The sequence below is a fragment of the Podarcis muralis genome, chromosome 3 (assembly GCF_964188315.1).
Source record: "Podarcis muralis chromosome 3, rPodMur119.hap1.1, whole genome shotgun sequence".
Lineage (NCBI taxonomy): Eukaryota > Metazoa > Chordata > Lepidosauria > Squamata > Lacertidae > Podarcis > Podarcis muralis.
Window position 1 is genome coordinate 97,504,749 of NC_135657.1, and position 25,563 is coordinate 97,530,311.

At 41.9% G+C, this 25,563-nt stretch overlaps 1 protein-coding gene across 1 annotated transcript in view; it reads left to right on the forward strand.

Annotated features, from left to right (window-relative positions):
* MYOM2 (myomesin 2) overlaps positions 1-25,111 on the forward strand; it is an 81,489-nt gene extending 56,378 nt beyond the window's left edge. Inside the window, exons 24-37 of the mRNA XM_028722386.2 lie at positions 1,631-1,675; positions 2,185-2,321; positions 5,931-6,075; positions 6,368-6,427; positions 8,687-8,754; positions 11,601-11,714; positions 12,544-12,631; positions 13,452-13,490; positions 14,499-14,604; positions 18,349-18,512; positions 18,827-18,863; positions 19,737-19,759; positions 22,200-22,255; positions 24,144-25,111. Coding sequence (XP_028578219.2) covers positions 1,631-1,675; positions 2,185-2,321; positions 5,931-6,075; positions 6,368-6,427; positions 8,687-8,754; positions 11,601-11,714; positions 12,544-12,631; positions 13,452-13,490; positions 14,499-14,604; positions 18,349-18,512; positions 18,827-18,863; positions 19,737-19,759; positions 22,200-22,255; positions 24,144-24,452 — 1,391 coding nt within the window. The 3' untranslated portion in view covers positions 24,453-25,111. The remainder of the gene's footprint in view (positions 1-1,630; positions 1,676-2,184; positions 2,322-5,930; positions 6,076-6,367; positions 6,428-8,686; positions 8,755-11,600; positions 11,715-12,543; positions 12,632-13,451; positions 13,491-14,498; positions 14,605-18,348; positions 18,513-18,826; positions 18,864-19,736; positions 19,760-22,199; positions 22,256-24,143) is intronic.
* Positions 25,112-25,563: the final 452 nt, after the last annotated feature.

Genomic DNA, 25,563 nt, shown 5'->3' on the forward strand with positions numbered 1-25,563 from the left:
TCCAAATAGTTGGGTCACCAGCCTAAGCTTATGGAAGATACTCTGTACCGTCAAGAGCATCAGTAACTCAAGAGCCACAATACTACAACTATTTACTATTATTTTTTTAGCATCAGGTCCAAATCAAAAGTTCAGCCAAGTTCAGTTTATAGCCAACAAACAAAACAAAACAAACAAACAAACAAACAAACAGATTTTAACAGACAAGCAAAGATGATAAAAACATCATAATAAAACACATTTAATGAAAGACTTGTAACACATAAAACATATCTACAAGTGTGGCAATATGTCTCAGGTTGCAAGGCAAGACACATAGTAATAATAATAATAATTAATTATTTCTGGATAGATACAATTCTAAGGTGTCCAGTCCTTATTGATCATATTACATTTATATTACATTTATCTCACAAGCTCTAGGATTCATGTTTCCCCACAAACTAGGAAACCTTTGAAATGAATGGGCCTTAGATGCACGTAATACATTTTAGAAATGAGATAGAACTATCTGTTGGGTTTCCTTGATGTTTCACTTGCTAATTTTGCCTTTTCTTTGTTACTTGCAAATTTGCACATTGTGCAATTAGTTCCATTTTCTGAGCTCTCATTAGCAATTCTAATGTGTTAAGTAGGGCTAATCTCTGTATCCAGCTATGTAGAACCTAGCCTTTTGCACAATTTCTATGAGGATTTATTGACATTTGCTGTGTATCTTTGTAAACATTTCCTGTCCACCAGCTTTCATTCTCTTTTGCAAACGCTGAAAGGAGACCCTTTCAAAAGGAGACACCAGGGAACAGGGTCAGCTCAGCAGAGAAACGAGAGACATAGATGTTGGATTAGGGCTGGCCCAAGACAATTTTCATCCTGAGGTGGAACCGCAAATGCCCTTTCTTCATTGTACCCAAAGTGCATCTTAACAAAGGGCAGTCATGTTATTTTGGCACATCTCATAAGCACCCTTCCCTGGCAGTAAATACAACACTAGTAATTTAAATAACCACCAATCTCTTGCCCTTTCATGACACTCCAAATCGGCTGCCTAAGGTGGCAGTCTCACTCAGCCCCTGGCCCTGCTTGTTGTAGACATTTTACCTTTTGCTTTTAGTATATTTCATTCTGAACTTAGAAATGTAGAAAGCCATCTTAAACCATGTCAGACCTTTGGTTTATCTAGATCAGTATTCTTGACAATGACAGGCAGCAGAGCTCCAGGGCTGGATAGCTCAGTTGGTAGAGCATGAGACTCTCATTTTAAGGTTGTGGGTTTGAGCCCCACATTGGGCAAAATATTCCAGAGGGTTGGACTAGATGACCCCCGTGGTCCCTTCCGACTCTACAATTCTGCGATAATTCTATAATTTCGGAAAGGGGTCTCCCCAAGTCTGTCTTGGAGATGACAGGGATTGAACCTGGGACATTCTGCATGAGGTATATGGCCCTTTTCAAACTCTCTGTCTCTTCCTATATTCTTTCATTTGCAAAAGTTGACTTTTCATAGGTATCTTCTTCACCGAAATGGGGAAAAAAGAAAGATTATTAGTGCTTTATGGAGTCATATACTGTTCTTAACATTTATTTTGACTGTCAGGATAAATTAAAACATGAAAATTGTCCTTCATTTCAGAGCTTGAACGTCTGATGGCACTAAGCCATGAAATCAGAAATCCAAGTAAGTAGGACTTCTGAATCTAATATTCAGTCCCAGAAGGAATATATTTACACTCCGTTGATTGGAGTAAAGTAATGAAAAGTGGTTTTTTTTTAAAAAAAATGGAGCAGCTTGCTTATCCTTCTATTAATTAAATGCAAATATTAGTTTCTGTTTAAGAGAGATCTTCTTTACCACTGCAAATGTATTTGGATGAATGGATTCAGCTTGGATATGTCTAATATTTGCTGGATTATGTATTTAAAAGCCCTAAATAGTGCAATAAATATGCACTTCAGCTTGTGCTCTGACTCATGCAAAACCAGCTTTAATACACATCTGTGCAAATACCATGGAGGGGTTCCATTTAGCTTTCATAACATTTCACTTGTTTGTTGCTGAAGACTCTCAAAAGCTTTAAACTGCTGGGACTTATCTTTGGCTAAGTTATTCCAAAGCAGAAAAGAAAGGAAAGAGGGGGGAAAAAATCCTTCACGTGTTTGCTTTTGTGCTCTGCTCTTTCCCTCCAGCAATCCCTCTGAAGTCTGAATTAACCTATGAGGTTTTGGACAGAGGCCAAGTTCGTTTTTGGCTTCAGGCTGAGAGCATTTCAGCTGATGCCAGCTATAGATTTGTAATCAATGACAGTGAAGTTGTCAACAGTGATGTAAGTACATGCCTGGGAAGATGTCGTGCCAGATTCTTTGCAGGACGAGTACTTAGACCTGGTGAAGGGACTTTTTCTGTTTTAATGCCATCTCTCCATATGTACAGCTGCGAGATACATATAACCTTATAAACTACTACACCAGGCAAGTGAAGTGTTAACAAGTGAGAGAGTCCAATGTGATAAATAAAGAAGATTGATTGAAGGGTAGGCAACTGGATCTGGTAGTGAACTCAATTCATACATCCCCTACCCCCTATTGGCCAAGTCTGAGATGTGAATAAAGTCATCTACCTTTCAATCACATAATGTCATGATGATAGCATGATATCAGGTGACCCACTTTTGCTCATGTGGAGATTCAGCTGGTCAGTGGAATCTTCTTCTACTCTTTGGCGATCACTTGTAGCTGAGTAAGAATGTCTTCCATAAAAACGGTTTTAACGGTGAGTCCGTAAGTGACTATGGAAGCCAATTCTGGATCCACATGTCCTTTCACAATGGGGGACATAGGTTTCTGGGTGGGAATTGATCACAGTGAGGGTTTGCCAAATGTACCTTCCTCTTAGCACATTTCTCCCTTTCGTCCTGAGTTCAAGCGTCTTCAAAGCCCATGACACCTTTGGTAAAGGCTGTTCTCCAGGTGGAGCGCTCGCAGGCCAGTGTTTCCCATTTGTCAGTGTTTATACTACATTTTTAAAGATTTGCCTTGAGAGAGTCTTTTAACCTCTTTTGTTGACCACCAGCATTACACTTTCCATTTTAAAGTTCAGAATAGAGCAGTTGCTTTGGAGGACAATAATCAGGCATCCACACAACAATATGAGAAGTAGGCCCCACCTACTTCTGGCTTTATATAATTAGTGACTCAGCAGCCAGCCACATTTTAAGCAAAATTTCTTCCTTGTCAATTCTAGGACAGGCACCCCCTTTTATTCCCCCCAGCCTCCATTGGCCTCTGTTTAGAGTATAATGCAAATTTAACATCCCCTGAACAAAGTCCACACCATTTCTGTGGTGTACAGCATCCAGTACACCATTGAAACTGAACAGATTTGTAGTTGTAGTCACAGTAGTAGGAGCATATTAAAACACACACAGAGAAACACACCTCCTCTCTATTCATCTGCGCCGGGGCGGTTTTATGGTGCAACTAACATAAAAAGCATTCCAAGGCTTTATGCAATAGATAGCAATTCAGTGAACTCTTTCCATTTTTTGTAAACTCTTTAAGAGGTTTAACTAGTTTATATATAAGGTAAAGGGACCCCTGACCATTAGGTCCAGTCGTGGCTGACTCTGGGGTTGCAGCGCTCATCTCGCTTTATTGGTCAAGGGAGCTGGTGTACAGCTTCCGGGTCATGTGGCCAGCAGGACTAAGCTGCTTCTGGCGAACCAGAGCAGTGCACAGGAATGCCGTTTACCTTCCCGCCTGAGCGGTACCTATTTATTTACTTGTACTTTGACGTGCTTTCGGACTGCTAGGTGGGCAGGAACAGGGACCGAGCAACGGGAGCTCACCCCGTCGTGGGGATTCAAACTGCCAACCTTCTGATCGGCAGGTCCTAGGCTCTGTGGTTTAACCCACAGCGCCAACCACGTCCCTTTTAGTTTATATATAGACAGTTCTAAATGGGAAATGTTCTTTATTTAGAATATTATATTTATACTTTTTGCTTCCTTATTTAGCAGTAATTTTCAGGGACTATTACTTCTCCCCCCCTCCTCTTCCTCCCGCGCCATTTTCCCCTCTTCTGCTTTTGGCTATTTCCAGACCTGCGTCATCTCTCCCTCCTTCCCTGCCTTTTGTATTTTTAGCAATGCTACGAAAGCACTGGCATCAGAGCTACTTTTTTCTCTTTTTTTGGAACAGTAGTATTATTTCACCTCTTTAATTAGCAAGCCACAGGTGACGTTTGCATTTGGAGATTGATGATATTTTTGTGGAAATTCACATAAAAGCCTCGTATTTATGACTGCCATAAAACCATTGAACTTCATCTCACTGCATAATGGCAATAGCTAGAAACCTAATTATATTCTAAAACCTGCCCAGAGACAGTCACTGCAGCTGCTGATCATGTTCAATAGACCATCATACTAGCAGGAATATAGTTTTGTTCTTGACACTGGCCGAAAATAGATAATTTCCGATGAGGCTCTAATTGGAACAACTTCCTTTGGCCTTTCTTTCGAAGGATTTTATTTTTTGAAATGAAGGAACATAAAAAAGAGGGCTAAATTCATTAGCTCTTCTAGGCGGCAGTTTTAATCCCACACCCTGTAGATTTTAAAAGGGGAATAATAGATATATTCCAATGAAGTATAAAGAAAAAAGGTTGAATCTTTGTTTCCTTTTGTCTAGTGGAAACGCAGTTAAGTTTTCTGTTTTGAATATCGATCTATTGCAAATGTAAATTTTTGGTTTTCGCCCCTTTGGTTGTGGGAGCAGAATATGGTAGAATCAGCAGGCGTACTGCCTTCAAAAGGTACATTAATATTAAAAGATGTGCATCTGTGCTCTTGAATGCTTTGTATCAATCCCTATGGAGCTTGTATAGAAGATGTTCAATACGGATTGTGGAAAGCCGCAAAAAAGTGGTGCCTCCCACAAACTGATGGAAAGAAGACTAGCATTTCATATTGCCTAGTCCTTCAGAGAGAGAGAAAAAAGTGATAAAATCCTATGTAAGCCTACATTCCTATGACTGTAGAACTAGGAACAAGCTATAACTGGGAATAAGGGTGGATCTACACAGAGGAAAACCCCCACTATAAATAAGTCACAAATTAAATTGTTATAATAAAAGAGAAAAAAAGCTATGTAAAATTGCATGGAAAAGTTTTGTGCTCTACAGCGCCATCTGGAGTTGCATGTTTTTAATGCATCCAAAACACTGTTTTTTGACTAATGTAGCTGAGTCCTAAATCTTAATTGGGAATAAGCCCAGGAAATGCAATGAAATTAACTTCTAAGGCAACATACAGTTATTTGAGGTTGTGTGTTTAGGTTTATATAATAGTTTGAAGAAATCATATATATATGATTTCTTCAAGCTATTATATAAACCTAAACACACAACCTCAAATAACCAACCCATAAACAGAACTTTGAACACTTTAAAGCACCATACAAATGACTTTGAGGATGTTGATGATCAGCCACCATTTAGAATGAAAAGAGCCAGTTTTCTGAAGCAACCAAAGCTTTCAAGACACAATACTGGAGAAACCCAGTTGTGGAAAGATACAGCAGAGAGAGGAGTCTTTCCCCTTGATATTCTTATGCCTTCTAGAGCAATGATTTACTTTTATTTTGTATTGCCTTTTAAGCTTCCCCTTGTCCTTATGTGGAAATAAAACCCTTCAGCCAATCATATTCATGTACAATGGCAGTGAGACCAACTGGGGATCCAGCAAATCCCAGGCTGGCTCCACCCTGACCCTTCCCGGCCCCTGGAACACCTTTCCACTCCCCAAACATTTGGCAGCAGGCCCATTTTGCAGGGAGAACCGGGCAGAGCAGCCCTGTTGCCTCACCCACCTCTCCCCTTCCAGCCCAGCCTCATAATCCCCGTAGATAATCTCTTTGACCTGCCTTGTTTTCAGACGCATAAGATCAAATGTGACCATTCGACTGGTATCATTGAGATGCTTATGGACCGCTTCACTATTGAAAACGAAGGAACCTACACAGTGCAGATTCACGATGGGAAAGCCAAGAACCAATCTTCATTAGTTCTTATTGGTGATGGTAGGTTCCCCGACCGATGTGCCTTCGCTTACAGCGGCCTTCCCAAACCTGGTGCTGCCAGACATTTTGGGCTACAATTCCCATCACTGCCCATGCTGGCTGAGGCTGATGGGAGCTGGAGTTCAACAATATCTGAGGGTTTCTCCATCTGTGATCTAATCCAACTGCCCCACAGATTGGGGAAGGCTGGGTTACAATGTAATTTAAGCATTTCTGAATACCTGAGCAAGTAAGCAACTCACTCTGAGCAACTGAGTTTTCTCTCACCTATTTTTTATTTTTATTTCTTTAGCGTTCAAGGATGTATTGGCTGAAGCCGAGTTCCAGAGAAGGGAGTTCCTGAGGAAACAAGGTAAGGTGGGAACAATTAGGCAAGCTTTGTTTTTCTTGTGTGATGGAAGGGAACATTCCCTGAGAACAATGTTCTCACTTAATTCTCGCTGACATCACTGGATGCCAAAAATGCTAATACAGTACTTTGTGCAGCTGTAATTTTGTTTCCATGCAGACTGTTATCACGCACAACGTCACCATGCCCTGCTTCCAAGATAGTTGGAATGTACTTCCCTCCCCTGTAAAAACCCTAAAGATTAGCTTGCAATATATAATCAAGTTGCAATAGGTTTGGAGTTTTCTTTCCAAAGCAATTTTGTACTTTCCTCTTTAGGGTAATAGTGTCAAGGAACCAGGGTGTTTGGGGTGCTGCTAAGGCAACTTTCTTCAGCCCAAAGGAGATCCGACAGGAGAGGTTTCTCCATTGCTTCTGCCTGATAGATGAGAAATGGAAGAAGATGACTGCGGCAGCGAATGGGAGGGAGCAGAGCTGACCCAGGCATTAGACAGGGTGAGGCCACTGCCTCAAGTGGCAGAAGTCACCCACATGGCACCCCCACAGAAACCTTGCTGCCCCATTGCCTCTGCCGGCAACAGAGAAGCGCCGCCACCACTGATGCTGGCTTGGGACAAGATCATTCAGTTTTGGGTGAGATCTCACCTGAAATTGGCAATGATGATGATGCTTCTCCGCCAGTGGTGGAAGTGGCAGGGCACACGGCAGTGGTGGAGTGGGCGGTGGCAGCAGCGGGTGGCAGGGCAGGGCAGAGCAGCACTTCCCATTTCTCCTCATGGGGCAAAACATAGCATGTTGCCCACGGAAGGGAGGAATGGTGCCAGGATGAAGTTCAGAGCAGGCTTGGGTCCAGTTCTCTCTCTCTCTCTCTCTCTCTCTCTCTCTCTCTCTCTCTCTCTCTTCTCTCTCTCTGTATATATATATGTGTGTGTGTGTGTGTGTGTGTATTATATATATATATAACATTTCAAAAAATGACAAAACGAAGAGAAAAAAATTACAGTGGTACCTTGGGTTACAGATGCTTCAGGTTACAGACTCCGCTAAGCCAGAAGTAGTACTTCGGGTTAAGAACTTTGCTTCAGAATGAGAACAGAAATCGTGCGGCGGCGGCGCGGCAGCAGTAGGAGGCCCCATTAGCTAAAGTGGTGCTTCAGGTTAAGAACAATTTCAGGTTAAGTATGGACCTTCAGAACGAATTAAGTACTTAACCCGAGGTACCACTGTATATAGTTATCAGTGCATTTTGCCAACTGGAGAGTAAGCGCCTATAGGATGACCAAGGTGAGACAAATGCTGAAACTGGGGGGGGGGGGGACCAGTGACTTTGCTTCAGAATGAGAACTTTGCTTCAGAATGAGAACAGAAATTGTGCGGCGGCAGTGTGGCAGCAGTGGGAGCAGTGGGAGGCCCCATTAGCTAAAGTGGTACCTCAGGTTAAGAACTGTTTCAGGTTAAGAATGGTCCCCAAGAACGAATAAATTCTTAACCCAAGGTACCACTGTACAGAAAAAAAAACCATAACCAGATTAAACCATAATGTTTTTTGGTTGACTTCCTTCCACTCCCCCTCTTGGTTCCATCATAATATACTTACTCATGCCTGTCCTTAAGGCATATGCACATTCATTTGTTGAACTCCTGCTTCAGCCCTCTTTACCTCACTTGTCCGGAGTAGCTACTATCAGACATAGACATACATTACTTGTTTTCGTAAACCTTGATTGCTCAGCACTTAATGATTTTCTGCTGAATGTGCCGGGTGAGTCTGTTGAAAAGCATAGCTTTTGAGGGAATTAGATATGAGCGCTCCAATAATGAGGCTTGCTGACGTTGCCTATTGGTGCTGCAACGATCAAGTGGCAAACACTCAAAACGTGGACGCCATCCTAACTACTTATGCAAACCATAAATTGATATTACAGAGCCTTGTTCCTGCTTTGCATGCATTATATGTTGGTAAACACATTTGCCAACTTGCATATGAGCAGCACAGAGCCATCGCAAATCCCACAATCGTGCTCATAAGTGCAGCAGGGGCACTTAGCTGTACTCACAGATCTTCTTTGGACTTGAGCATCTCTCTCACCTTACATGACTATCTTTGTATTGGTGCACTGGCCAAAAGGGTAAAGGTCTCCCAGAGACAACTGCTTGTCATGTGATTTAGTTCCTGTTCTGTGTTTCTCTCCAAGTTTGTTCCTTCTCTAAAACAATAGAAGCAACAGTATATGATATGTTTATCTTTTCCTTTTTTTAAAGGTCCTCATTTTCTGGAGTTTTTGTATTGGGAAATTTCAGAAGAATGCGAAGTGCTGCTGCTCTGTAAGGTGAGCCATCATATTTTGTTACCTTTTAATAAAATGGCACCCTTCCTCATGGGGCATAACTGCAAGCAGTTGCAGTACAAAAGCTTAGGGCATATAAATAGAGTACTATGTGCACATGAAGAGATAGAAGGCTCTGACCATGAAGCCAATGACTGCTAATATAGCCACTGGTGGCAACAGTGCCTCAATGTCTTGGGGTTGCAAGGATGCAGAATCGGGATGTGTTCAAGGTGGTACAGTTCAGCTGAAGGCCAGGCAGAAAGAGAAAGATATTTGTTTCCATTCTCTTACTACCTACAGTCAGTGCAAGTCCCTCATAGATCAGTCTAAACCGAGGCTAGCAAATTTAAGCAACAATTTTGAATCATGGGGATTTTCTGGAGTCAGTATGCTGGGGTGGGGAGGGGGAGGGAGGGTGTACCCAAAATGCAGTGAAGCTGAATTCCTCATTGACAACCAAGCCATTCACCACTGGCTTTTGATCATTTGTGGCACGAAGCTTAGGTACATTCTCTGTGTCTTGTGTAGAACAATGAGTGACATATAATGCCCGTGGCTCAACTTTTTCCAGTACCCCATTCCCCAGCTATTGCTTTTGTCCCCCTACCCCTGAGTTAATCTCAGAAACATGGTGTCTCACCAAGTGGTGAGGAGTGGAAGGGGCATCGTGCTTACTTAGGTTCAGTTTCTTTGGAAAGGAAATCACTGAAGGCTTTTGGTGTTTTGTAGTATTTGTGTTTAGTTACAAGTCTTCAGGTTGCACATAGGTCGAGGCACAGTGGAGGCACACTCAAAACAGCCAACTGCGCTCAGATTTCTAGAGAAAGAGTCAGCACTCTCAAATGTTGCTAGTTCACAGAGCCGAAACTCAGCTTTCAATTTTTCTCTTTGGATGCTGTTTCTTCTCTGGTTCAAACTGCAATCTATTGTTTATTATTACACACAGACACCTAGGTTACACCATCTTTTGCTGCATGGTGAGAGGCCTGCTTTTGTCCTGTTTAGAAGAAGACTAACAATTACCGGTAGTTCCCAGGGAAACACATCACTGACAGTTCCCTTAACGAAAAAGCATCTGCCATGGGACTAGCAAATAACTTTTGCACTCATTCCAGCCCTGTTAACCCTCTCCTGTCCAACCCAAACCTAGAATGGTGGTATAACTCCGAAACAGGATCCATTCATTCATCAGAACGGCCATTTAGTGACTGACAGGAGAGGGGTTCTGTACCAAACCATATTAAGGAACCAACATCTTTATAAATCTTACAGTGCCTGAGATACAAAAATCCTGAGTTTTACTGTGATTTCTGACTTCTCTTCTTTCACTAGTACAACTCCATGCCCTGCTACAAATTGCTTTGGGATATTCGCTCAATTTCAAATGTAGTTTATATTTCACTGTTTGCTATTTTTGGGCTCCACGTGGAGAGTAGTTTGCCTCTGTGTGCATTTCTTCCAGAGACTCCACAGGCACATTGCTAAAATCATTATGGGCCAGGAAACCTAATTTTGCCATATCTGCTTTTAGTTTTGGTATTGCTGTGATCCTTGTTAGACGAATGTGACAAAAACTACAGCTACAGAAGCAACAGTGGCTCCATGATGGACAGACCTGTTCAGCAGCACAGAACAGTGTCTCTGAAAAGTAATCATCTTCTGTTCTTTTTTTTTGAAAAAACCTCTTTCTAAAATTGCTTCTTTCAAGTTACCGTTTAAACTCGCTCATCCAGCAATATTTCATGTCAGCCAATACACAGCTATATTCCAAGCATAAAACAACACACTGTTTCTCTCTCGCCATTCTGCTGAGCTGAATTTCCACTAGCACTTCAAAAGGGCTGCCTTCAGGAAGCTTCCTTGTGCTCCTGCCTCCCGCAGGGCACTCCATGCTGTAGAAGAAGACCTTTAACCCAGCTCCAGCACAGTCATTGGTCGCCAAGAGCGAAACGTTTGGCAGAATTGCAACACTGGTGAACCAATTTGGGTAGCAGCTCCCACAGGCACTTTGGCAACAGATCCAAGAAAGTACTGCATACTTATTTGTGATGGATCCTGGTTTCCTTCAGAAAACACAGAAAGTTGCAGCCCAGAAGATATCTGAAAAAAGCAGAAGACCTGAAGCTCAGCAGTTAAGCACATGCTTTGTGTATGCAAAAGGTCCCAGGGTCAATTCCTGGCATCTCCAGGCAGGTAGGGTTGGGGAAGACTCTTGTCTGAACCTCTGGAGAACCAGTGTGCAGTCAGATAGACCATTGGCTCAATGCAAGTAGCACCCTGTGATCTCTGGCCTACCATGTGGGCAGCTGTTTTCCCCAACTGCTATCATGTGAAATGGCATGCAATCCCATTGATTTCAAAATACATTGTTTCCAAATACTAGTCTCAAGTACAAATCACAGTCCAAATCATAGTCTTAAGTCACTCCAAATGCTTTGCTACTGTTTCTGATCGGTTCCAGTAGAAACTAAGTGCCACATTATGAGATGTGTCTGTAATTATTGGAATATTTATGTGGATCTTCTCTTGAGGCAGCTAGCAATATTTTAAAACAATATGAAGATCAAAATCCAGTGAATAGAGAGAACATAATGGAAGCTGTTAAGTATGCACCCCTGATTAATCAAATTGCATTCCAAAACAGGGGCCACCACGGATGAAGCCTTTCTCCATTTTGCACCTCAAAATGTGGGCAGGGCCTTCAAAGAAGATCTTAATGCTTGGGCAGACTAATATGAGGGCAGGTGGACCTTCAAAAATGTTGTGACTGGTGAGCCAAACAAACCATCAAGGCACAGCTTGTTAGCAGCATATTATACTTCATTGATTTTGTTGTCCTTGTTCAGGTGGCAAATACCAAGAAAGAGACCTTTTTCAAGTGGTACAAAGATGGTGCTGGATTTGATGTTGAAGAGGTGCCTGACCTGCAGAAAGAGCTTGTCTGTTTGACTATTCCAAAGGTATGGTGTAATGATTTCTGGGTGACGCATTTAATAGATTCCTCCTTCCTAAGTTCAAGATTATTGAGGTTTCTACTTGCTGGCTGCTCCAACAATGGGAACTCCCATTCTTGTGTGTGCTTTTTATTTGTGTTTCCTGCTAGCGAGGGAAATTTAGCTTTGTGCAGGTTATTATTATTCAAATACTCTCTTTCACTGAAATCAATGGACTTGAAGAATGTTTTGTTTGACTACATCATGCCCCATATTTAATCAGAAGTAATGCTGCAATTCCATGTATCTAGGAGTAAAGCTCACTGGACACAGAGGGACTTACTTCTGAGTAAACATGCAAAGGATTTTGCTGCACATCTTGTTGATTTCCATGAGATTTACTCCCAAGTAGCTGTGCCTGTGGTGGGGTCTCTGTTGCATATTTTCAAGGTAGTCACCACTGCCTAAATGTATTTGGTTTTGACTGTATCTCACATAGATATAAACCAAAAGTGAGAAGGCAATCTTTAATCACCTATATGGTAGTATGTTAAACCAACTTGCTTCATCTCTTTCTGTCAAAATGAATACTTCCTTTAACCTTACATTGGTTTGTACTGGACCTAAAATGATGTTAAGCTTGGTAGGCAGCTTAATTAATTAAGCAGTACATGCAAAAGTATTAATGTGATAATTATCTCATTAACAATGCTCTCACTGCATCTGCCTCTCATGTCATTTCTGTTCAGACAAAGTTCAAAGTAGATTTCCTTTCTGATATAGAAAATGCAGCAAGTATTTAAGTGACTTTCATTAATATAAGTCACACAATCCCTGTGTCGTATTTTATTTCTAGCTGTCTAAAAAGGACCAGGGTGAATATAAGGCAACACTGTCAGATGACCGAGGTCAAGATATGTCTACTATTGATGTATCAGGACAAGGTAAAGCTCTATTTTCCCCTGCATTGGTCATGCATGGTTATTTGTTATTCCAAACCACAGGGAATAAAGGAAATAACTACTTCACCTCTGGGATGGAAGCTCCTCTGGCATGGAAGTTGTGAGAAGTTCTGAAACATTTATAACTGCATATTTTCTGCTCCTTCTAAGGTCATGCAGGTCATCCACCTCATCTCATACAGCTCAAGTCTCACAAACCTCTGATTGCTGCTGTATGATTCTTGGAGTAACTCATTCCCTCAGATTTATTTATTTTCTACTGCCAAATACATGCACATATTGTCCTTTAATTAATGTCAGTTCCTCCCTCAGGAAAACACTCAAAAAATAGCCACATGAGGTGGCTGTTTGAGCTGTTTACAGAAGCCTACCTTAGGTGCCCTCAAACATCTGGCAACATCTGCATGAGGGTGGAGTTTGGGGCTGGGCATGTTTGACCTGCACTCCATTGCTGACCCCTCCTGAAGGCTCTTTCTGGACAGCCTGCCAAATACACAGAGGTTGTCCCCATCAGCTCTGAAACTGGTTGCAAGATTCCAGCTCATGAGGACAACTGAGGGATATTTGGCAGGTTGGCCCACTGAACTGGTCTAATTTGGACTTAGCCAAAGCTATGTGTGCAGTGATATGGAGACCAAGATTGTTAAATGCAAGAACATAAAGTCAAAATAACCAAGCGCAAGCCCTTCTGAAATAATTATCACAGTATCATTGTTTATCTGTGTAAAGCTTTCTCATGTGAATACTACATACCTGTATTTCCCATGCTAACAATCTGTTGTTTCCCCCTTCCTCTCCTCAGTATATGAAGATATGATCCTGGGATTGAGTCGAATCAGTGGTGAGTAAATGTTATTTCCACTTCATTTCAAAAATATATTAAAATTTTCAGAAACTGAGATAACCTGTTGTCACTGAAAGCAGGAAATCTCAAAAGAGCCTTATTCCCTTCTAAGGTGTAGTTAACATTCTGAATCGGTTTTTGACTTTAATAGACATTATTAAACAGGAAGGCATATTTTTTTTACCACATGCTTGTTTTTGTGTCGTTTATTGAAGAGGCTTTGGGCAATGCAGTTTGTTAGCTTTGTGATAAGAAGTTACTCTTCTATAAGTGTGTTTATGGTCACAGTATGATCCAACTCAGAAGAATTTTTTAAAAATTTCATCATTAAAATCTAAATCACATTGAATTCTGTAATATATTGAATATATTAATATAAATATTGCACTTAGGACTGAAATATTACAGCGTGAGGGAAATTATGGTTTACAGAGTAAGCATCAGAAACTTAGTGAATGTTGATTTTTATTGGTAAATTCTAAGAATGATGGAAATGTTTGACTTGTTTTTGACACTTCACCATGCTTAATCGTGTTAATTTTGGAAATGTGGGTAATATTTGGTCATTTACTGAGGGCACTGACCTGACTTTGAGATTTATTGGTAGGTCAGAATTTCTGGCATTTCCTTCGGGCCTTTTAAGACTTTTCAGTAAATGTCAACAATCTCCAGATTTCTCGCATTTCATACAACAAAACAACATACATAGATGACATAATAGTAATAACAATTTTAATTTATTGTGAGTATGGTTTTTTAATGTCTAATTAAACACGTGATAATTTTTTAAAAAAACAATTCTTCAGCATCATTATATTGACCTTGTTTCATGGCAGCCCTTTAAGAGGAGTGGTCCTGGAGATCTGTTGATTCACTATTTATTTACTGAAAGTCTGTAGGTAGAATGAATCTTAAGAATGTCTGGTTGTTGGAGTTTTTTCTTAGATCATGATTTGAGATTCTAAAACCCAACCACTGGATCTGAATAATGCTTTATCCCTGTAGGTAAATCTGCTTCTGAACTGAAGATCCACTGTACTCCAGAAGGCATAAGACTACAGTGTTTCTTGAAGTACTACACAGAGGAAATGAAAGCAAGTTGGCTTCACAAGTAAGTAACAGCCAAGCCCTGAATACAGATGTACCTTGGAAGTGGAACGGAATCCATTCTGGAAGTCTGTTCGACTTCTGAAAAGTTCAGAAACCAAGGGGCGGCTTCCAATTGGTTCCGGATTGCACAGGTGTGCTGGAAACAACAACAACAACAACAATTTTTATACCCCACCCTCCCCAGCCAAGGCCGTTCTCAGGGCGGCTAACAAGCAATAATAAAAACAAGTTGAATGAATACAACTTAAGAACAAGATTAAAATACAACATTAAAATATTGAAACATTAAAATATTAAAATGCAGCCTCATCGCAGGAGGAGAAAGGAAAAAGAAAAAAGAAAGAGGGGGAGGGAATCAAATTGGCTCCAAGCCAAAGACCAGGTGGAACAACTCTGTCTTAAAGGCCCTGCAGAAAGAAATCAGATCCTGCAGGGCCCTGGTCTCATGAAGCAGAGCGTTCCACCAGGCCGGAGCCAGTGTTGAAAAGGCCCCGGCTCTGGTTGAGGCTAATCTAACTTCCTTAGGGCCCGGGACCACTAGGGTGTTGCTATTTATGGACCTTGAGGCTCTCCGTGGGGCATACGTGGGGTATACGTGGGGCATACGTGGGGCGGTCCCGTAGGTACGAGGGTCCTAGGCTATGGAAGGGTCCTTTCTAGTGGAAGCTGCGTCGGACATTCAGCTTCCAAAAAAAGTTCAAAAACCAGAATACTCACTTCCAGTTTCCAGTCATTCGGGAGTCGGAACGTTTTACTCCCAAGGTGTTTGGGAGCTGAGGTATGACTGTACTGGGTGATTTTTGCCTGGTATTCAGAGACTAAACAAATTAACATTTTGATATTGATACTAATATTGGGGGTGGGGTGGAGAGATGCGAATCTTCAGTGTTCCTTCTTTTTTAAAAAAAAGTAGAAAAATGAAAAATTCAGGCGACAACCTTTTCATAAGAAATGAGACAATTTTTGGTTTCCATGCTGTCATCAGCACAGCTGGCAGCATTGCATGCAAATCCCCAGCCCGCCCTGAATCATCCCAACACTTTGCATCGCAGGGAGCATAAAACAAATCGTAAAGCCAGCATGCAATCATCCACTCATTGCACTGCAGGGAATCTGAATTCCCATCTAGAGACTTGCTTGGTCGAGTGAGCTGAATCTAGGATAGCAAAGCAAAAGCTAAGTAATGATATTTCAATCTTTTCGTATTAGGCCTTCGTCATCATTAGGCCAAATCATTTCTGTTTGGACTTGGGGGTTTTTAGCTGATCGATGAGAATCTAAGTTGGAGGTATCAATATTTTAGCCACTGAGGTCTAGTCATTTTCTGGATGGAAATAGCTGGATTAAAAAATAATAATCTGAGCACTGGATGCATCGTTTCACAGCCTAGATTATATTTCCAATGCACCTGTGAGCCAATGATTGTTTGCAAACCAATACGTCTGTGCTCACCCTGAATTGTTAGTTTCTATTCCTTTGGTCAGGATCACCAACAGCTCTAAAGAACCAAAAGGCTGCAGCACATATAAGTCATTTGTTTAGTATCCGACCTTATCGATTATTATTTTTAAAACTTCTTATGACTAAAAAGAAAAAAAAAGCTGTAAAAATTGCTTATAAGATAAACTAGTGAGATAAAACCAAACAACATGAGGGCTAAATAAGACAGCATAGCAACAACAAAAGCAGTCTGATTGTGTTTTCAAATCTGAAGTGATAAGACAACATGTGTTGAAATATAATGCCTGAGCAAATAAATCAACACTTACCTGGTTGTATAGGTGGGGTTTGGGGGAACTCTACAAATAAGGTGCCCCCACAGAAAATACATAATTGAATTTGAACCCGCAGTATGAGGGTAGAGTCCTGCAGTTGCTACCTGCCTAACCTCAACAGGTGAGGAAATTTGGGAAATGGACACTGAGGTCCAGCACTGAGGGCCTTCTGGCGGTTCCCTCGCTGTGAGAAGCCAAGTTGCAGGGAACCAGGCAGAGGGCCTTCTCGGTAGTGGCACCCGCCCTGTGGAACGCCCTCCCACCAGATGTCAAAGAGGAAAAAAACTACCAAACTTTTAGAAGACATTTGAAGGCAACCCTGTTTAAGGGAGCTTTTAATGTTTAATAGGTTATTGTATTTTAGTGTTTTATTGGAAGCCGCTCAGAGTGGCTGGGGAAACCAGCCAGATGGGCGGGGTATAAATAATAAATTATTATTATTATTATTATTACTACTAAACACTCTTAAGCTTGTAGGGGAGCAAATGTCTCCCCACCTTCTTAATGACGGAGCAAAATATCCAGAACTTGATATTCCTATTTACAGGCTAAAATCACGCTCCCAGGAAACCTAATCCTGTGTAGTAGAGGTTGTACACAAACGGCCAAGTGTTTTCCTTTACATTTTTCCTATCCCTCTCTCAGTAGTATCATCCATTGCTTGGTCCTAGAATGTCAAGCATATAAAATACAGACCGCACATTTAAAAATCAAAATGCAGCAGCGACCCAGGCAAATAACGAAATCTTACCAGTGGCACAGCCTCGAACATCTCAGGTTGAAGTTTAGAATTTTATTCAGGTTGTACACTTCTAGCAAGGTCCGTTGTGCTTTTTTCCATGCTGCCCTGTGTGCCCGAAAGCCCATCTTTCAAACATGAACATAGGACTGACATACACTGAGTCGTGACCCTCTAGGTTGTTCTTGTCTTTGCACTAATGGCCGGTGGCTCTCCAGGATTTAAAAAGTGGAGTCTTTCTCAGCCTGACCTGAGATTGATTGAACCTGGTACCTTTTGCCCACAAAGCCAAAAGTGAGCTGCACCAATGAGCTGTTCACAAACCCTTGGCTGATCTAATCTGCTTTTGCTTGTCTTTCCCCTTCCCCTTGCTGGCATTCGTCCCCATCCTGTCTCTTTGCATATGTCTCCTATTTCACTCTGAAAATGCAATGCACATCTTGAAAGCACTATAAATGATAAATAGCAGAAGTAATAGAACCCTCTCTGGGTGACAGATGTTCTTCCTTAAAAAAAATAAAATTCCTTCAAGCTTCATGTAGATTATTAAATTGAAATATGAATAGACTAAAAATAAGTATAAAATAAATTCAAAATGAAATAGGAAGGAGTCATAGGCTTTGAAGAAAACAAACCAAACAAAGGTGGAGGCTAGAACATCCAAAAATGAATCTCCCAGATGTGATGAAATTAACCCCAGAATTGTCCTCTGGCTTCTAGACCCAGAGCATGATTTTATGTCAAGGAAACTGATAGTGCTTAGGTTAGCCTGTAAATTCCGTCTTGCATTTCTTGAAGCTGGCGCTGATTATGAATCCATTGAATGAGAAAACACGTTTCTCTCCCGCTAACCCTTGGTCAACAAGCTTACAAGTATGCTTACTTTTATAACCTTCAGTCTGATGGCTAAACCAAGGCATACCCAATCCAAGGGCTAGCATGGCCAGCAAAAAATTGTATTGCTTTCCCCCCTTTGAACATTTGTTATTGATCCCCCCGTACGCCATGTTTCAGCTTGCTTCTGAAAATTCTCCTGGCCTCAAAAGGCTTTGTCACAGAGCAAGAGAAACTGTTGCTCAAGAAACAGAAGCCCAAAGTCCACCTACTGTAGGTGTTTGAAACTAGTTGTAAGGGTCCTTGGAAAATAGCCGATATGTTGCTTTATTATGCTCTCACCTCAAAACTCTCTCTGTGTGTATTTTGAAGACACTCCCTGTGTTCATTTCCCCAGGGAATCTAAGATTTCTTCTAGTGAAAAGATGAGGATTGGAGGCAGTGATGAAATTGCCTGGATGCAGATATGTGAGCCCACAGAAAAGGATAAAGGGAAGTACACCTTTGAGCTCTCTGATGGCAAGGAGTCCTATAAGCGGAGTATTGATTTATCTGGACAAGGTAGGCATCTTTAAGCAGGCAACTGGATTCATCGCACTGTAATTTGGGACCATTTTGCAGTTGGGGAATTAATGTTCATTGTTTATTATTAGGTATTTATTTTGTGCTAACAGTTTTCAAGGCACACTACCAACTTCGTTCATGCTATGCCTCTTCTCATCAGGGCTGCCTTTGATCTCTCTTCTTAGATTTCATTTGATGTTTCTCTACCACTTTTATAAGTTGAGAACAGAAAAGAAACACAAGTAGGCATCAAAGCATTTGTGCCGATTCAAAAGGCAAACTTTATAATACTCAAAAATGTTTCTTTGCAGCGTTTGACGATGCTTATGCAGAATTCCAGAGACTCAAGTAAGCTTTATACCGTTTTCCTTTAAACTCATGACAATTACTTTGTCTTGGCTACCAGTGTCATTCTAACATAATAGGGTATAAGATGTTTCTTACACCCTATTTCTATGGAGAGCCCATGTGACATAATGATTAGATTGTTGGACTCAATTATCAAGGAGACCAGGGCTCAAAACTCCACTCAGTCATGAAACTCACCGGGTGACTTTGGACCAGTCACCATTTCTCAGCTTAACCTACTTAGAATCATAGAATTGTAGTCCAATCCCCTACAATGCAGATATTTCAGCTACAGCATCCACAGCAGATATCCATCCAAACTCTGCTTACAAATCTCCAAGGAAGGAGAGTCCACCACCTCCTGAGCGAGTCCATACCACTTCACAGGGCTGTTGTGGGGATATAAGGGAGACTACAAAAAGCCATGTACAGCACCTTGAACTCTTCCAAAGGTGGGAGAGTAATGTTTGTGTATATATAAAAGGTAAAGGAACCCCTGACCATTAGGTCCAGTCGTGGCCAACTCTGGGGTTGCGGTGCTCATCTCGCTTTATTGGTCATGTGGCCAGCATGATTAAGCTGCTTCTGGCGAACCAGAGCAGCTCACGGAAACGCCGTTTACCTTCCCGCTGGAGTGGTACCTATTTATCTACTTGCACTTTGACGTGCTTTCGAACTGCTAGGTTGGCAGGAGCAGGGACCGAGCAACGGGAGCTCACCCCATTGCGGGGATTTGAACCGCCGACCTTCTGATCGGCAAGTCCTAGGCTCTGTGATTTAACCCACAGCGCCACCCATGTCCCTTGTGTATATATACATATGCATAATTGTGATATTAATTATTCTGTTTTCTGTTTTCTTTCCCCACTTTAGGGCAGCTGCTTTTGCTGAGAAGAGTAAGTACATTCTGTACAGAGGAAGCATGTTATTTATTATCGTCATAAAAGAGCAGGATCTAGCAGCCTAGTGAATGCTAGGTAGACCTTGTTCCTTTTATTTACCTTACAAAGTTCAACAAAAGTGAAGGAATAAGGCAGGCTTCCTCAACCTCGGCCCTCCAGATGTCTTTGGCCTAAAACTCCCATGATTCCCAGCTAGCAGGACCAGTGGTCAGGGATGATGGGAATTGTAGTCTCAAAACATTTGGAGGGCCTTGAGGAAGCCTGGAATAAGGTATATATAACAGTGCTTTCTATCAGTTCATTTTAAGAGGAAGGTGCACTTTCAAACCAAATTGATAGTTGCCATTTTAGAGAAGATGTGGAAAACTTGTAACCCACCAACCTTAGCACAGTCCACAATAAATGTCCGATGACCCCCCCCCCCGCTAAGACTTGATAAACCTCCTGCTTTTGCTCTCTGTTGGGGGAGGGGAGGGTTGTCAAGCAAGTCTGTCTTAGCTGGAGAACCTGTGTTTGTTTATTCTTGGAAAGCGAGTTGGCAGGTGGGAATAGAAAAGTGGGAGAGAATGGGTGTCCAGCCTAAACCTCTCAGCTTAAGAAACTATTGTTAGTTAGGTTTCAGAGCTGACAGTGAGAACAGACTACGGGTGACTATATGCAATGCAGACTGGAAACCAAGTATGACAGATTTCATGTTGATGATGGCAAGAAATCTGAGTGATAGATAGTATACATAAGGGCTGCCCGTTATTCACCAGCATGGATAATCAGTCAGGTACTCTGACCCTAAGCATGCTTATTTATTACTTGCCTGTAATATACTTCCACTTTTAGCCTAAAATCATAGCTTCCAGGGAGGTGTCTTATTTCATCACATTTCACTATGATTTCTGTACCATTATGATGACAGACGCTAGTCATTTCCCATTTCCCAGGACAATCATTTTACCTGAAATGGTCAGCTAATGTTTTTCTCGGTTGTATATGCAGAGCCTGCCAAATCCGTAGATGCAAACTAGGCAATCTCCTGGGGTGATAACATTTCGGGGTGTCTGCTTCAGTTATTTAAATGCCCTGCAGAAAGAGCAACTGCCTGCCTTTTTAGATTCACCCACCTTTTCAGCCCCTGCTTACAGGTGAAATGGGGACTCTAATTTATGTCAGTGATAATGCCCCTGAATGTGGAGCCCAGCTAAATTGTGCAGTTACAATAACAGGATAGGTAAAAATTAGAATGAAGTGTAAAACTGAAACTAGGAAAATAATATCCTAGTCAACTCTTAATAATTGTATGTATTATTATTATGATGCTGCTCAGTATAAGATAAAACATGGGTTGTGTGGGCACGCTTTTAAATTCATCTTGATCTACAGAAAAAGCAAAAGCAAAATCTTTAGGCCAACTCTGTATATATTAGCAGAGTCTCACCTGGTGCTGTTGAGCCAGAAGAAACTGGATGTTTCCATTTTCAAAGTGTCCAGATGTGTTGAAATTTGAACTGAGCATTACTTGGAGAAAACTGGGGATACTGATTATGGGAGCATAGGAAGCTGTCTTATGCATAGTCAGTCCAATGAACAATCTATCTTAGTATTGTTGACACTGAAATGCATCAGGAGCTGTCCAGCATTTCAGGAAGGAGTCTCACCCAGCCCTACCTAGAGATGCTGGGAATCATGCACTACTTAATGTTTCACCAAAAATTAATTCAAGTTGCTGTAAGCTGTCCAGAGACATTTGTTATTGCGTAATGTATAAATGTTAGTTTAAAAGTAAGTGTATGATGCTATCACAATACAGTGGTACCTCGGGTTACATACACTTCAGGTTACATACGCTTCAGGTTACAGACTCTGCTAACCGAGAAATAGTGCTTCAGGTTAAGAACTTTGCTTCAGGATAAGAACAGAAATCGTGCTCCGGCGGAGCGGCAGCAGCAGGAGGCCCCTTTAGCTAAAGTGGTGCTTCAGGTTAAGAACAGTTTCAGGTTAAGAACAGACCTCCGGAAAGAATTAAGTACTTAACCCGAGGTACCACTGTAAACCCCTTTGCATTGCAATCGGCTAAGAGCTTAGCTGTTCCTTATCTCCTATTTTTAAATAGTCTCCCAGTCTTTGTTTTTTAAGAGTTTGGTGTGCCTAAGAGTTTCTAAACTGAAAGAAAACCTCTGAGGGAGCAAGAAGTAAATTGAGGATGAAGACAACACAGAACGGGCTGTACCCTTTAAAAATCTTCAGTATCCACTTGCTGGCTAATGTTGTAGACATTTCATATTTTGCATATTCCTTAAAAATCAGGAAGTAGCTGCTGACACTGTCCCCCCCCCCCCGTTTCAGCATTTGTCTCACTCACCTTGATCATCCTATAGGCACTTACTCTCCAATTGGCAAAATGCATGGATAATTATATAATTTGATTGCTTTTTCTTTATAGATCGTGGTAAAGTGCTTGGTGGTTTGCCCGATGTGGTGACAATAATGGAAGGCAAGGTAAGGATAAGCCATGTGGCTTGGCTGTCATGGTGTGGATACAAAAAAGACTACAAAAGCCTCATGAGAGAATAGCATTACATTTGTATTTTAAATACACCTATAAATATGCAGCCCCCTCACTTGATCCCACACAATATTCTGCAAGGGTGCTATGCTGGAGGAATTAGAGTGTCGCCCATATTGGCACTGAAGAAGTGCTGCCAGCTCCATGTTTAAAGAGGAAAATTGATGCAGCCCTTCACCACCTTCAAAGGGGTTGGGTGTGTTTCTAGCAAGGCAAGAAACATTTCAGGATTGCCATGCTTTTTAGGATTGCGCTTCGAGGACATCAGGTAACCCCCTAGAAATAAATTCATACAGACTCAAATTTCTTGTTTAAGATTAATGGGCAAAATTTAGGCCACAGCTTTATTGATTCCACAATGTGAGCGGTATGGGCTTAGGTACTGACAAACTAAAACTGACACCTGCCCACCCCGTAGGAGGTCTGGAAGGGTAAACCAAACGAGGGAGCTACATTGATGCAAATCGGCTGTAGCTCACCCCAGGGTTCCTGTGGTCCTGGCATGGCCCTAGCCCCTCAAGCGGACTTCAGACAAGATCCAGAACCCCCAGATTCCTATAACAGAACACCCTTTTTTAAGGAGGGGCAGGTGATGGTCACACGTCCCCTCCCCCAACCACATCTAACTCAGTGCCTAACTGGAAAAACTTACAAAGTTGTGATGATTGCTGGGAAGTAGGCAAAAACCAAATGGCCAGTGCCAATCTGCCATGTGGACAAAATTCTTACCAGGCCCCTGCCACAAAACAGGTGACCAACTGAAGTCCCAAGCAAGGCCAAAACACAGAAACCAAAGAGGGCAGGTGGGCAGATGTTCAGCAGCGCGAAGCGAGTGGCTCCGACGTGTCGCTCTGCCATTTATAAAAACTTCCCCCTCCCCCAACTTGCAACAGCCTGATTGGGTGCTGGAACTGGGGCGATCGTGGAACCACCCCAGCAAAAACCGGGCTATGCCCTGCCTCCAGATGTCATGGAGGCCCCAAGGTCCTGAGCGCAAGTAGGACCCTCCTTGAAGAGGATCCGATTTAGCAGTCTGGGTTGTAACCTGTGCAGGAAGGTTCTTTTCTCCAATGGATGGAAGAAGGAGGGAGGCAGTTTTCAGAATTCTTTCATTTGTCTGCACCACCTCTTGCAGTATCGAAACTATCTGGAGCAGGTTTATGTGGTGGAGTTTTGTACAGAGGGGGGTGGGAATCAGTGAGAATCATCTTCACCCTTTTTCCATTTAAAAAAAACAACAACAGCAGGCAGTCACTTAAAGTCCCATCGTAATTATGTCTAGGAGGGTTACCTGGGCTATCTCTATAAACTGGAGACTGTAGTGGTAGCATTGGGTCTGTGTCAGCCTTTGGGTGACTCTTTGCAGTTTTAAAATAAATACCAGTCTTTAAAAAACAGTAGCTGTACACAGTTTACAGTTTGTTACTTGCAAAATCTTCTGTGAGGTAGGAACAGGGGACAGACAAGACACAATTGGTTACAACCAGTGCTTTTCCCCCCTGGGGGGACGCAGGGGGTACGCATGCCCCAAACATTTTGTGAATCTAAGTTTGGCCTCATTGAGGGGCAGTACTTCAATATGAGTAGGAAAATGAGAGTACCCCTAAACATTTTTTAAGGAAAAAAAAGCACTGGTTACAACCCATTGTGTCATGTGATGAGCTGGGATAATGCCAGTGTATGTTGGAAAGCTGTCACAGTGGCAGAGATTTGTGAGGTTTTGTGACAATCATGCTATGAGATCAAGAAATCTAAGTTAGCAAGCCAATGCCAAAGTCTGGATTTCACATTTTTTCCCTGCTCCCTCCCTGTTTGTTTTAGACCCTGAATCTGACCTGCACTGTGTTTGGTAACCCCGACCCTGAGATAGTCTGGTTTAAGAACGACAAGGAGCTTGAACTGAATGATCACTATGTAGTCAAACTGGAGCAAGGAAAGTATGCCGGTCTGGTCATCAAGGGGGTGGCATCAGAAGACTCAGGAAAGTACAGTATCAATGTCAAGAACAAGTATGGTGGTGAGATGGTGGATGTCACCGTCAGTGTGTACAAGCATGGCGAAGAGGTGCCCGACGTCAAACCTGGCACAGGTGGCAAAACAAGGCTAGTAGCGCCAGAAGGAACTCATTAATCTTCCAAGCATGATAAGGGCAGCAGGAAGTAGATTTGTAAGGGCTGTGTTTGACAGGCAAAAGGCTAAAGAGAAGCTGTAGGTCGTTCCCCCCCCCCCATAGTGTTTCTGCAGTAGATAACTGGCAATGTCCAAGGAAGAGTTAAGCTTTTTGAGGTGGGCATCACAGTCTCGGTTCTCTAACCATACCATCCCCAGATGCAATTACATCATTATGAATAGAAGCTGTTATGTGGCTGGCAACAAAAAGCCATTGCAGGGGCAGCTGTTATTAACTTTATATGCAAATTGGTGCTATATCTGTAGGATGGAACTCTGCTTACGGCAATGGGAAGATCAGACTTTTATTAGTTATATATAATTTGGGAACCGAACTTTACTCCTCAATCTGGGCTGTGACCCTCGGTGCTTTTGTAAAACCCCCAACGGAACTCAAATGGGCTGCAGAAATGTAAACACATTGAGGACTGCAGCCTCAGATAAACCAGACAAGCTGAAAAATGACCTTCTGAGTTATTCTTAGTAGTATCGCTGTTTTGTAGTGCAAGCTGATCTTTAGTGGTATTTTACAATCACCGTGGACTCATTTAAACCATAAGTTTCACAGTTGTTGTTTGTTTGTTTCCTCCCCTGCTTTGTGCTAATAAAAAAAACTTTAAAAGTCACCTTGTGTTTCTCTCTGCACCAAATTACACTTAACTAGTTCTGTTTACTCTCTTTCACTGTTTAATTATGGCTTATTGCACAATTTCACAGCTGGTAGCATGCAGACAATGGACTTAACAATGAAGAAAACAAATTATGCTTAATCATAGTCACTCCATAGCCACTTACTACATTAATTTTACACTTTATGGTGTGGTCAGCAAGCAGTTAGGAACTAGTATCAGGAGACACCTATGCCATTTGGTAGGTTCCTAGGATAATTATATTTCCAGATTGGGTTTGATCCCCCCCACCCCACAAAATGAGGTAAAAACTCTTTTTAATGTATTCATTACCAAAGTAGCTGTGCTGAACACAATACTGGGAATGTTTTACCACTTGCAGGTGTTTATTTCTGTGGGATTGTTCATGTGTTTTGTGGCTGTAACATAAGGGCCTGAAATCG